We start from the raw sequence: 13,475 nt of genomic DNA, 5'->3' as shown, positions 1-13,475 counted from the left end.
CGTCGGTCAAATTCATAAAGCGAGGAAACTGCAAAAATTATGCAAAAAAAAAACCTTTGGCTTTTGTAATGGATACTTTGGCGGTGAGGGTAAGCAGCTACAAACAGTTTGATGGGTAAAAAAAAAAAAAAAAAAACCGGTTACAGTATACGGCATATAATTAGAACATGCAGTGATAAATAATTTAGCAACGAACGTAATTCACGTCCGTGAAACTGTTCTCTAGTCAACGCAGACGATGTCTGCATAAACAGTAGACACTTCCCGTCGAAGATTCACTCTAGGTAGGACGGTCTTTTCTAAAACAGTAGAGACCCATCACTGCGTGGCCTTAGGTCATACGTATTGCTTGAGCACAGACGTAAATTGAAGAGCGGGCTTTCCCGCCGGTTGATTGAGAGTTGAGTCTATTTTTATTCATGTTCAGCCAAAGCGTGATAGTGTAGGCACGGAAAGAACAGCCAGTGCGCCGGAAAATGCAGAGATCTGCAGTGAAACCTATTAGGATAGTATTACACAGCAGTATTTGCTCTCATCGATTTTGGAGGAGGAAAACCTGTGAATAGGCAAGCCCAAGACTCCGAGGACGGAATAGTGGAGAGGACTTCTGCGTTTTGTATTCCTATATCGATGTCCGTTTTACCAGTGCCCATAATGGTTCGAAAGCTACGGGTGCTGTATCTGCAAGATAGCACTCTAACGACCCCACGTGGCTGTTTGATGTAAACAAAACGTAGGCTACTATAGGTCATTCCAACTTTTAAATGGTTGGCCGGCCTACCTGTATAATTACGAGCATAAAATTGCACTTTAGTGTAGTAGTGAAACTTTTGTATTGCTCAAAAGTTTTGTTCCTAAAGGGTCTGTCACTGACTTCTGATATAAAAAAAGTTAACGTATCATTTTGCAGATTCATTCAAAAACTATTGAGAAAAAACAAATGAGGAAAAAACAAATGATTTATTGTAGCGTGCCTCCACATTGAATACATTTGTCTCGATAACATGTGAGGAAATCATAACCAAACTTTAGAATAAAAAGACGCATAAGTTAGGACAAATGGAAAAAAAAACTGCCATTAATTTTCCTTGGAACAATTCTTTTTTTCAATGTATTCATTACATAAATGACCCCTTTCAAGATGTTTATACAAGGATAAGGAGACCATTATTTTTTATTTGCCATGTCACATCTCTACAGGGGGCCTGGGTCTCTCAGAACTCATGGCATGTGATCCGTCTTTTTTTATTTCATGTTAAATGTGACATCCATATTTCCTTTAAACAGGCTGAAGTACTTCTGAAAAGGAGCACAACGAGCATTTCATGATTTCAACATTCCTCACACGGAGGACAGTGAGAAAGCCTCTCACATAATGCATGAAGAAAAATGTCTTGTTGATTCAGTGATGTAACAGACGGAACAGAGCAACGGCTCCTTGAAGCCAGCACTGGAATGCATGTCGTCAAAGCCATTGTGTCATTCAGGTATAAAAGGCAGTGAAAGGGTGACTGAGATCTTTGAGAGGCAGTGCACACGTCTTATTTAACGTTCTGAGATAAGAAGGAGTGTTATTATACACACTACAGAAAGCAGAGGTTTTGGCCTGAAAGCACAGGCAGAATGACTGTAAGAGAGACCATTCTCCTCTCTGTGATGCTGTTGCTGCTGGATTCAGGACTCCCGGCAGATGGAGGTAACTAAATGTCTCACCTTGACATTTTATTCTTTTTTTTTCCTGGGTTCCCAGGCGCAATATCACTTTCTTGTGTTGTATTCATGTAGAAGTAGGCATTGTGTGCACATCAGCAAAGAATTTATGTCACAGAATAAGCTCATAATAAGCTCCTGAGAGAAGTGTTAAGTGTCTTGGATGAAAATGTTTTCAACAAGATCTGTACTTTTATTGAGTGCCCCTTCAAGCGTAGGTTTCAGCAAAGTAAAATATATGGTTCCTGAGATCAGTTATGAGATTTAATTTATGCGCGGTGTACACTGGTTTTTGAAATGTGAAAAAAGGTAATATTGTATCGAGCTGCTCCACCATGTGCCCTTCGACTGATTTTGGTATTCTGTGCAGATGCTCTCAGGGCATTGCCCATCAGGCTTTCTGTGGTAGACAGCATCTCCAACATTCCCGTACTGACATATCACACCGCTGTGGTGGAGGGAGGCGTCCTGCTAGGCGCCATGCGAAGACTGCAGCAGACCCAGGACCACTTCAAGTTCGTGCCACTTGATATAAGTGCATTGCGTTCTGCGTTCGGTACTGGGACAAAAGGCGTAGTTGATTCGTTTCTTGGTTCTTCAGTTTGACAGGTTATCTTGTTGTGCAAAACCCTCTGGGGCACTAAAGGGGAGAGTTGTCTGCTTTTCTCCAGCAATAATCCTTTGCAAAAAAAAAGAGAAAATGTTTGTGCTGATTTATACAGGATGATACAAAATAATACAGTGCCCTCAAAAAGTATGGTAACAGTAGAGTAAAAGTTTTGTTGTATACTTACAGAATTTGGATTTGAAATGAAAAGATGAATTTGAGACAAAAGTGCAGGCAATTGATCTTTTGATCTCAAATCCAAATGCCATAAGTGTATAGCAATGATAACAAATGTTACTCTACCATAACTATGGTAACTACCATTACCATACTTTTGGAGGCACCTGGATATACCGTATTTAGAATAAACAATTTGGTAGATAATCGTACGGCGATAATGGAAATATTTGACATATCAACAGTCTACAATTGCATTGCACATTATTCCATATGTACTGCCTTTATTCATTCCTAAGTTCTCCCTCTGGAATGAGTGAATCCACCCTTTTGGCCCACCCCCTTTTGTCCCTTACCTGTCAGATCCCTTTATCATCCTACTTATTGGCAAATTCAGTCAATCGTATATAGGGTTAGGTGTTGTGAGAACTACCTGACGACACAACTGTCAGAAATTGTAAGTAATCGCATCGTGGATTAAATCTGTCTGTGTGGAATGTAGACACAGGGATGTGGTGAAAGGCGCACGCTTGCAGTTAAAGGTAAACAGTATCGCACAGCCTTTGCTTGGCGTAATCACGTGTCTCCGCAGGTTTACAGTCAGAGAGGACCCAGACTTTGGACTCTTCCTCGAGAGTGTGAACGGTGTGGGAGGCACGGCTTCTGACCAGACCTACTGGGAAGTGCTGCTGGAGTCTTCCGGCACCACGGTTAGAATAAGCACGGGTCAGTATAAATACAAATCGCATTTTACCATAATCTAACAGGGATGAGCAACTCACGGTCCTCTAGGGTGGAGAACTGCTGGTTTTCCACCCTCCTTTTACTGGGGAGTCGGATGTGAAGTGTCTGGCCAATCAGTAGTACTAATGGCCCGAGAGAAAAGTGAACCACAGCTGGATTTGGATTTCAGGGCCAGAGTTGATGATCCCTGATCTAAAACAAACCGGTAGTTTTTAAGTGAAATATGAATCCTATGGCTGGAATATGAGTTACCCTTTATAATGAAGGAAATGCCTGTTGAAATACAGTAATATCAGGCATCATACATACACAGTGTGATGGGGGAAGGGCCCTAAAGTTCATAAGGTTACACTGCCATTAGCCAGTAGTGGCCGTTTTATTGTGTGCATAACAGCGTTGAGATTACCTGTGGCTGGCGAATAATATTCTTCCCCCTGGATGCAGGAATCGGGTGTCATGTCCCAAAAGCCAATGACCACATCATCCTCAGGCGCACCACCCGGCCCAAAGCAGGACTGGAGGCGTTTACAGAACAATGACAAGTCTGGTGAACAATGTGCATATTACATGCAGATCCACCTTTTATTACATGGAGAGCTTTTCTGTTGTCAAGAAATGTAACGCGAGCTCCATGCAAATTCCTTTTTGTCAGTGATGAGAGTGCAGAACAGACACAGGTGCCTTTGTAACGAAATAAATGGAAACTCAGCCTCTTTAAAAATGCGAATGATTTTTCGAAAAGATAAATAAATCACTAAAAAAAAGTCCATAAAGTTTTTCAGAGCAATAATTTATTGTATCAAATTCACAGTACACTGCAAAGGAATGGCAGAATGCTCAAGGCTGGCAGGGAAAAACGGCCCGTGCGCCTGCCTTCACAGGGCTGACGAGTAACTGCAGTGTCAAACTCCAGCCAGCAGAGGTCACCGATCACAGCTCAGGTTCTCATTCCGACACAACCGCAGCATCCATCATCGTCGGCTCTTTCGTTGAAGTTGAAACCAAGTTAACCGAAAACATAATTATTAGCGTATGGGCACCCTTAAAAACAACAACACAAAACCAAAGACCAGGCATTGTTAAGCACAATTAATAATGCCCCCTTTTGCCATTTAGTGGTAAAACTTATTTCACCATTACATAGCATTTCTTCATTCATTTACTCTGAGGGATACCATTTCAAAGGCTGCTTAAAATACATCAGAATAAACCGTCAGCTTTACATAAGATTCAAGTTAGACTTGAAAAATAAACATTTTACCGCACTTTGTGTCCTGTAGGAGGCCTGTTTGACGTCCATTCTGCATTTTTTGGACACACCGACAGGCCAGTATTTAGCCACATAATTCCTCACAAAAATAAATATTTACACACAAAATACAGCCATTTATCTTTTTTAAAAAGGTCGCATTTAAATAGAAAGCAAACGTTCCCTTGCTTTATTTCTGTAAGGCCAGTGGCTCAGTCATGTCTGTGCTCATCTCAGTCACATCTCTCGTGCCGTACCATGTTCATGACCGAGTACAATCAAGACACCATGGTAGCTGCATAAAAAAATGTGGAAAACGGCCTCTATGCAAAGCTTGTGTTGGCCTGGAGAGGAATAAATAAATAAACACATTTCTGGTCCAGAATGTCGGGGTCTTCATTGACGGCCGAAGCAGAGAGAGAGAGAGAAACACCACTGACTCCACCACTCCCTCAGTGCCACAGTTACGCTCGTGCGGGAGGTACGCTCGTCTGTGCAAACCCGACAAAACCTCCGGGGCGCGCTCGCCCGTTTCCTCCCGGCTCCACCCAGTCTCAGGGAAGGGCGTGGCGTGGGCGTGGGCATCCCGGCGGGGTTAAACCACCTCCATGCCCAGCTCCTGCGCAGTGTCCTGGAGCTGCATCATGACGCTGTCCGCCCTGGGCCCCGCGTCCTCAGGGCCGGAGGGCGGGAGGAGGAGCGCCTGGGTGGGGCTGGCGCTGGCCAGCACGTAGAACACGTTCTCGCCCTGCTCGTTGGTCCCGCTCTCCACGTGGAGGACGGGCCCCAGGCCACTCCCGTCCGCCTGCACGCCGTCCAGCACGATGCCCCTCAGCTCCGCCACGCCCGCGTCACCTCCCGCCCCCGGCGTGGGGCAGTCCGCCTGGGACTCTGCCTGGGACTCCGTCTGGGAGTCCGTGTCCCCGCCCAGGCCTTTGTCCCCAGCCCCGCCCCTGTCCCCGCCCTCCTGCCTCTCCATTAGCTGCTCCGTCAGCTCCACGCTCTCGTAGCGAATCAGCTGCAGCCGCATGAAACCGTCCTCGTGTTCCTTGTACCTGAGAGAGAGAGAGAGAGAGAGAGTAGAAGAAAGAGGGGAAGGGGGGAAGAGGGGAAGAGAGGAAGGGGGGAAGAAGGGGAAGAGAGGAAAGGGGAAGAGAGGAAGGGGGGAAGATAATATAAGTCGGGACCACAGACCCGTTTCTCTGGGATGCCAACCTGCAAAACTGGGAAGAGCCCTCCCTCAAAAGCTTTCGAAAATACATTAATATACTGCGGTCAGAGGGTCATTTTTAATTTGAAATGAAATGCTCAGTAAGAGAGTACCTGAATCTGGGGTGCCCTGAGGGCCATTTAAAGTGGTGCTTCTTACGGAGGTGAGAGGTGAGATTGTTGCCCCTGGTAAAGCACTGGTCACACACATGGCACTTGTAACGGGGAATGAAATCTCCCTGGAGAAATATTAATAATAATACATTATTGTCAATAAAAATGTATTTATACTAAAACTTATACTAAAAAGAAAATGAGAATAGCATGAATTACATTTTAAAATAATTAAATGAATTTAATCTAGCCATTAAACAGGTCGATCTCATCCACTGATATGAAGCATGTTGACTCAAGTCACCTGTGGTGACAGGGGTGTGTGCTTCATCAATCTGGATACCTTAACAATGGCCAACTTGCAAATATGACAAAACCTCAGCCCTTTTAAAAATCTATTTGACTTAGTTAGCGTGTGTTTGTAGTTGAAGCCCCCTCCTCTCCCACCTCGTGGGCCTTCTTGTAGTGGTTCTTGATGGAGTGGAGGGAGCGTGTGGAGTAGTCACACTCCGAGATGTCACAGCGGTAGGTTGGCTCGCTGCTGTGCGTGTCCAGGTGTTTGCGCAGGTCGATCAGGTTCTTGCAGCTGAAGAGACACACGAATGGAGGTCAATGCGCTTTGATGCAAAGAAATGAAAGTTTTGAAGCTCACCTTACGAAACCGACTGGAATTTTCCATTGCATTGTACAGATAGATGTAGGATTTATTTTTGCCGTAACTGCATGAAGCAATGGGAAATTTCTTCAAACTGTACACCGCACCCCACAACAGGCTAACCTGTACTGACAACATTAACACAGACAGTCCTACCCTGCAGTTAACCAAATTTACCTGAATGAGCTGGTGTATTGAGGCTTCGCAGCAACCCTAACCATACTGTCATACCCTACCTGTAATAACACCTGGACAAATGCCCCACAGTATCCATATCTATACAAACAGCTGTACAAATGCTCAACAGTAACCATAACTATACACACAGCTGTACAAATGCTCCACAGTAACCCTAACACTATACTAACAGCTGTACAAATGCCCCATAGTAGACCTAACTATACTTACAACTTTACAAATGCCCAACAGTAGCCTTACCTGTACAAATTCCCCACAGTAACCCTACCTGTACTCACAACAGTACAGGTGCCCCACAGTAGCCCTACCTGTACTCACAACAGTACAGCTGCCCCGCAGTAGCCCTACGTGTACTCACAACAGTACAGCTGCCCCACAGTAGCCCTACCTGTATTCACAACAGTACAGGTGCCCCACAGTAGCCCTACCTGTATTCACAACAGTACAGCTGCCCCACAGTAGCCCTACGTGTACTCACAACAGTACAGCTGCCCCGCAGTAGCCCTACGTGTACTCACAACAGTACAGCTGCCCCACAGTAGCCCTACCTGTATTCACAACAGTACAGGTGCCCCACAGTAGCCCTACCTGTATTCACAACAGTACAGCTGCCCCACAGTAGCCCTACGTATACGCACAACAGTACAGCTGCCCCACAGTAGCCCTACTTGTACTCACAACAGTACAGGTGCCCCGCAGTAGCCCTACGTGTACTCACAACAGTACAGGTGCCCCACAGTAGCCCTACGTGTACTCACAACAGTACAGCTGCCCCACAGTAGCCCTACTTGTACTCACAACAGTACAGGTGCCCCGCAGTAGCCCTACGTGTACTCACAACAGTACAGGTGCCCCACAGTAGCCCTACGTGTACTCACAACAGTACAGGTGCCCCGCAGTAGCCCTACCTGTACTCGCAGTATTCACAGCTGTATGGCTTCTCATTGCTGTGGCGGAACTTGATGTGGTTGCGCAGAGAGGATGGAGAGGGACAGGTCATGTCACACAGCGGACATTTATAATGGTTCACTGAGCAGGAGAGAGAGGGAGAGCTACGTGAACCAATTAGTATTCAACATGCTGCAAGCAATCACCTTTTAAAAGGCACACAGGGCATTTATACGAACAACCAGTCCTGAGAGATACAGGGGACAAGTACAAAGCATTCATAAATCGACCCAGACTATTCTGCATGGTCCATGCAATGAACACTTTTCTCGGGGGACCACTTTTAAGAAAGTCACTTTCAACTAAACATAAAACTAGGGAACTGAAGGTTTGCCGGTTCTGAATGGACATAACGCAAATGTAAGAAAAGTAAATGTAACTGTAACTTCAATATTCATTTTCCATCCCTCCATGTAAACACATTTGCTTATGTTCATGTGTAGAGGTTTCAGGGTGGTAAGGTCGGGGCGTATAGAGGGGAAATGGAGGGGGAGAACGGGCACTGACCGTGGTTCCTCATGTGGTCCCGCAGTAGCCGCTCTGTGGCGAATCGCTTGGAACAGTGAGAGCACTGGAACCGCTGGCCTGACACACAAGCACGCACACACAGACACACACACACACGCACGCACGCATGCACGCACACACAGACACACACACACGCACACACACACAGACAGACACACACACACACACACAGACACACACACACACACGCACACACACACAGACAGACACACACACACACACAGACACACACACACACGCACGCACGCACGCACACACACACACACAGACACACACACACAGACAGACACACACACACACACACAGACACACACACACACACACAGACAGACACACACACACACACACGCAAGCACGCGCATAAAGACACACACGGGCACATGCGCACAGACACAGACACACACAGACACGCACACACGCACGCACGCACACACAGACACACACACACACACGCACACACAGACACACACACACACAGACACACGCACACGCACACACACACACACACACACACACACAGATAGACACACACGCACACACACACAGACAGACACACACGCGCATAAAGACACACACGGGCACATGCGCACAGACACACACAGACACGCACACACGCACGCACGCACGCACGCACGCACACACAGACATACACACACGCACACACAGACACACACACACAGACACACGCACAAACACACGCACGCACACACAGACACACACACACGGACGGGCACACGCGCACAGACACAGGCACACACACACAAAGACACACACAGAGACACACACAGAGACACACACCGAGACGGTGAGTGAAACAGAGAGGCGCAAAGCAAACAAGCAAGGCACATTCAACAGGCAAAGTACATTAGAGAGTGGGGCTAATGAGAGGTGTCAGCCAAAGCTTAACAAACACTACTGCATCAGTCGTTATTTATTACCCAAAACATTATTTATTTTCATTTGGAAATAAAGCGTCTACTGACCTTCCTGTTTAATTTGTTTGAATGGTTTTCAGTCTAAACGCCAAACATTTAATAGGCACCAGCCACAGCCTATATAGCCACCTCTAGCATGAAAAGTAAAACCTGCCTTTATGGCATCATAAGCCATGACCGCACACAGGCAGAAGCCCTCTCCCCAGCACACATTCGGCCTCAGACCCCGTCTCACCCTCGATGGTGGTCTGCCGGCGGATGTGGTCGAAGAACTTGGTGTTGTTGGCAAACATGCCCCCGCAGACCGGGCAGGCCACCACCTTCTCCTGCGTGTGACTGCGCAGATGCTCACGCAGCTTGAACCGGGCCTTGAAGGTCGCCTCGCAGTCTAGGGCACACAGCGGAATCAGCCTGTCAGTGTCAGCGCCATCAATAACAGGGCGGCCTGCAGCGTAGTGGTTAAGGGACGTGACTGGGACCCGCAAGGTCGGTGGTTCGGTCCCCGGTGTAGCCACAATAAGATCCGCACAGCCATTGGGCCCAATTCAACAGTTAGTTGCTTTGGATAAAAGCGTCAGCCAAATGACATGTAATGTAGTGTAAATAATTTATATGGCAGAGTGAGCCCGTGGTTCCTTTTTCCTGCTTCACTCATAATCTGTGCCGAAATGTTGGGCCTTTGATGCCCGCTCCACATCAAAGTTTTACACTGAACGATTACGACGAACGGTATTGGAAACAGTCAACTCATTTGTTTCTCAACAAGGCTCTCTCAGTAACTTACTTCATAACTTCCTACCTGCCTACCAAATCTCACTCACAAGAGTACACAGCACTCAGCCCCATTACCCCCAACTCCTCAGCCACGGTGTTCCATTACATTACATTACATTACATGTCATGTCATTTGGCAGACGCTTTTAACCAAAGCGACTTACAGTTGATTAGACTAAGCAGGAGGAGACAATCCTCCCCTGGAGCAATGCAGGGTTAAGGGCCTTGCTCAGGGGCCCAACGGCTGTGCGGATCTACACCGGGGATCAAACCACCGACCTTGCGGGTCCCAGTCATGTACCTTAACCACTACGTTCCACGCCCCCACCACCACTCAGACGCAAAACAGCACCCTCTAGCCACCCCCCTGCCCTGCCCCTCACCCACATACGGAGCACCAGACCCCTCCAGCCTTACCCTTCCACCCACAGCGCACCACACTCTCCTCTTTGCCGTTGGACTTCATATCCATGCACATGCCGTGCATCTCCACGTGCCGGTAAAACCACTCCGGGTTATCCAGGGATGTCTGTGGCACAGAGGGCATGACTGAACACCCAAATTATTACAGATTATGGTGTAAGGAATTGTCAGTTTACTATGCTGCCAGGGAATTGTGAAGACAATGGGACAGTCTGACAGATTTTTTTTATTTTATTTTATTTTTATTTTATTTTTATTTTTTTTGACACAATATTGGTGACATACAGTCAGGTCCATAAATATTGGGACATCGACACAATTCTCCTCTTTTTGGCTCTATACACCACCACAATGGATTTGCAATGAGACGAACAAGATGTGCTTTAACTGCAGACTTTCAGCTTTAATTTGAGGGTATTTACATCCAAATCAGGTGAACGGTGTAGGAATTACAACAGTTTGTATATGTGCCTCCCACTTTTTAAGGGACAAACTAACAATCATAAATCAAACTTTCACTTTTTAATACTTGGTTGCAAATCCTTTGCAGTCAATTACAGCCTGAAGTCTGGAACGCATAGACATCACCAGACGCTGGGTTTCATCCTTGGTGATGCTCTGCCAGGCCTCTACTGCAACTGTCTTCAGTTCCTGCTAGTTCTTGGGGCATTTTCCCTTCAGTTTTGTCTTCAGCAAGTGAAATGCATGTTCAATCAGATTCAGGTCAGGTGATTGACTTGGCCATTGCATAACATTCCACTTCTTTGCCTTAAAAAACTCTTTGGTTGCTTTCGCAGTATGCTTCGGGTCATTGTCCATCTGCACTGTGAAGCGCTGTCCAATGAGTTCTGAAGCATTTGGCTGAATATGAGCAGATAATATTGCCCGAAACACTTCAGAATTCATCCTGCTGCTTTTGTCAGCAGTCACAACATCAATTAATACAAGGGAACCAGTTACATTGGCAGCCATACATGCCCACGCCATGACACTACCACCACCATGCTTCACTGATGAGGTGGTATGTTTTGGATCATGAGCAGTTCCTTTCCTTCTCCATACTCTTCTCTTCCCATCATTCTGGTACAAGTTGATCTTTATCTCATCTGTCCATAGGATGTTGTTCCAGAACTGTAAAGGCTTTTTTAGATGTTGTTTGGCAAACTCTAATCTGGTCTTCCTGTTTTTGAGGCTCACCAATGGTTTACATCTTGTGGTGAACCCTCTTGTATTCACTCTGGTGAAGTCTTCTCTTGATTGTGGACTTTGACACACATACACCTACCTCTTGGAGAGTGTTCTTGATCTGGCCAACTGTTGTTCTTCACCAGGGAAATAATTATTCTGTCATCCACCACAGTTGTTTTCCGTGGTCTTCCGGGTCTTTTGGTGTTGCTGAGCTCACCGGTGCATTCTTTCTTTTTAAGAATGTTCCAAACAGTTGATTTGGCCACACCTAATGTTTTTGCTATCTCTCTGATGGGTTTGTTTTGATTTTTCAGCCTAATGATGGCTTGCTTCACTGATAGTGACAGCTCTTTGGATCTCATATTGAGAGTTGACAGCAACAGATTCCAAATGCAATTAGCACACTTGAAATGAACTCTAGACCTTTTATCTGCTCCTTGTAAATGAGATAATGAGGGAATAACACACACTTGGCCATGGAACAGCTGAGCAGCCAATTGTCCCATTACTTTTGGTCCCTTAAAAAGTGGGAGGCACATATAGAAACTGTTGTAATTCCTACACCGTTCACCTGATTTGGATGTAAATACCCTCAAATTAAAGCTGAAAGTCTGCAGTTAAAGCATATCTTGTTCGTCTCATTGCAAATCCATTGTGGTGGTGTATAGAGCCAAAAAGAGGAGAATTGTGTCGATGTCCCAATATTTATGGACCTGACTGTAAATGGCAAGCAAATCAGGCATGAGACAAAAGCAAAATGAGTAATTAAATATTCAAATATGACCAACGGTGTGAGGGTTCTGCAGGCAGAACGCCCTCCCTCTCGCTCACCTCGCAGTTCTCCCACTGACAGACGAAGTTGTCGGTGATGTCCGGGACGATGTTTCGATTCTGGAGGCCCAGCACACAAGAGCCCAGCTCGGGCTGACTCTGCAGCACGTTCCGCCCCCACTGTTTCAGCTTGGTGTGGTAGCAGTGGAAGTACACGTGCCTCAAGAGCTCCCCTGGACTCTCCACCGAGCAGAAGCCGCACTCCCGCCACAAGCAGCTCTGCTCCTCGGCTGCACACAAACATGCGCACGCACGCACGCAGGGGGCATCAGCCTACGCAGCAGCAGTGTGAACCATCCACACCTTAGCCATTCAACCGTTCAGGTGTTATACTTATACTTAAAAAAAACAGTGTGCTACCATTAACACCTTTATAAACTGTAGCATTGTGTAACATGAAATACGGCCAATGCATGGCATTGAACGCAATCTACCCTCTATTAACACACAAAGGCAGGTTGAGTTGTGTTTTCAACAACTTGCGGGTTAGCTACAATTTAATTCAATAAGCAACGCCATTGTCTTCCGAACTGTCATGAGACAAACAATGAATACGCACACGAATACATTTAAATATATTGTTGGCATTAAATCGTGAGAATTTGTGCCATCCTGCAGAGATTAAGCATTATGCCACGGGTAACTGTGCCCATCATTCTCACCCAGGGTTTCCAGCTCCTCGTCCTCCAGTCGCAGGGATTGAAGATGTTTTTCCACATGTTCGCAGAATTCCTGCATCCTACTGAACGCAGCTTGACACGATCCCCATTCGCAAACAAGCTCCACCGTGGCATCTTCTCTACGCGAGCGTTTACTGGGAGGCATAACGTTATCTTAATTTGAGGATTGGGTTGAAGTGTGCGTGGTGGAATTTGCTTAGCAACAGCTATATCCTCACTACAGCTAGCTAGCTAATATAACGTAGAAAACCAGCTAAGTTACCAATGTACTTATACTTTACCCCATACTAGTTTTGGTAGTCCCATTGTACAGTCTGTCCAGCTGTTCGGGAGATATGTATTAATATAAAGGTATGTAAAACTACAAGGCTCAGAAAACGCTCTTTTTAAAAAAGTTATTCCGATACTAATTTTGTAGTTAGTAGTCCTGAAATCCACGAACTTGAAGACGGATAGCATATCCAGTAACAACTACACTTCCGGGACCATTTCCGGTAAACACTTC

The 13,475-nt window shown here is 46.0% G+C and overlaps 2 protein-coding genes across 4 annotated transcripts; one reads left to right on the top strand and one right to left on the bottom strand.

Annotated features, from left to right (window-relative positions):
• The first annotated feature begins 229 nt into the window (after positions 1 to 229).
• tcnba (transcobalamin beta a) lies at positions 230 to 3,943 on the top strand. Of its 2 annotated transcripts, XM_061250552.1 has the most exons (5): positions 230 to 284; positions 1,288 to 1,696; positions 2,081 to 2,225; positions 3,087 to 3,220; positions 3,683 to 3,943. In XM_061250552.1, exons 2-5 carry the CDS (start codon positions 1,624 to 1,626, stop codon positions 3,775 to 3,777), a joined length of 447 nt encoding a protein of 148 aa, XP_061106536.1. In that variant the 5' UTR covers positions 230 to 284; positions 1,288 to 1,623; the 3' UTR covers positions 3,778 to 3,943. The 2 variants fall into 2 exon arrangements, with proteins under 2 accessions (XP_061106536.1, XP_061106534.1); XM_061250550.1 differs by lacking the exon at positions 230 to 284 and having other exon boundaries at positions 1,177 to 1,696.
• Positions 3,944 to 4,042: 99 nt separating this feature from the next.
• On the bottom strand, positions 4,043 to 13,439 carry hinfp (histone H4 transcription factor). 2 transcript variants are annotated; one of them, XM_061248756.1, is made up of 10 exons: positions 13,252 to 13,439; positions 12,953 to 13,104; positions 12,291 to 12,520; positions 10,266 to 10,377; positions 9,310 to 9,462; positions 8,119 to 8,196; positions 7,572 to 7,692; positions 6,258 to 6,396; positions 5,811 to 5,935; positions 4,043 to 5,542 (listed from the first exon to the last, which is right to left on the bottom strand). In XM_061248756.1, exons 1-10 carry the CDS (start codon positions 13,254 to 13,256, stop codon positions 5,083 to 5,085), a joined length of 1,575 nt encoding a protein of 524 aa, XP_061104740.1. In that variant the 5' UTR covers positions 13,257 to 13,439; the 3' UTR covers positions 4,043 to 5,082. The 2 variants fall into 2 exon arrangements, with proteins under 2 accessions (XP_061104740.1, XP_061104739.1); XM_061248755.1 differs by having other exon boundaries at positions 12,953 to 13,439.
• Positions 13,440 to 13,475: the final 36 nt, after the last annotated feature.

The sequence above is a fragment of the Conger conger genome, chromosome 7 (genome assembly GCF_963514075.1).
Source record: "Conger conger chromosome 7, fConCon1.1, whole genome shotgun sequence".
In the NCBI taxonomy this organism is placed as follows: Eukaryota; Metazoa; Chordata; class Actinopteri; order Anguilliformes; family Congridae; genus Conger; species Conger conger.
The sequence above is the reverse complement of the archived record's forward strand: the minus strand, read 5'-3'. Positions and strand labels throughout refer to the sequence as shown.

What these genes read in the sequence shown, in the direction of transcription:
- tcnba (XM_061250552.1), top strand. Translation starts at nt 1,624, where the DNA reads ATGACTGTAAGAGAGACCATTCTCCTCTCTGTGATGCTGTTGCTGCTG. An exon ending in CAGACCCAGGACCACTTCAA is followed by an intron (nt 2,226 to 3,086) that starts GTTCGTGCCACT and finishes GTGTCTCCGCAG; the next exon opens with GTTTACAGTCAGAGAGGACC. An exon ending in CACGGTTAGAATAAGCACGG is followed by an intron (nt 3,221 to 3,682) that starts GTCAGTATAAAT and finishes CCCTGGATGCAG; the next exon opens with GAATCGGGTGTCATGTCCCA.
- hinfp (XM_061248755.1), bottom strand. Translation starts at nt 13,115, where the DNA reads ATGCCTCCCAGTAAACGCTCGCGTAGAGAAGATGCCACGGTGGAGCTT. An exon ending in CCGGCAGACCACCATCGAGG is followed by an intron (nt 8,197 to 9,309) that starts GTGAGACGGGGT and finishes CTTGTGTGTCAG; the next exon opens with GCCAGCGGTTCCAGTGCTCT. An exon ending in ACTACAAGAAGGCCCACGAG is followed by an intron (nt 5,936 to 6,257) that starts GTGGGAGAGGAG and finishes ATATTTCTCCAG; the next exon opens with GGAGATTTCATTCCCCGTTA.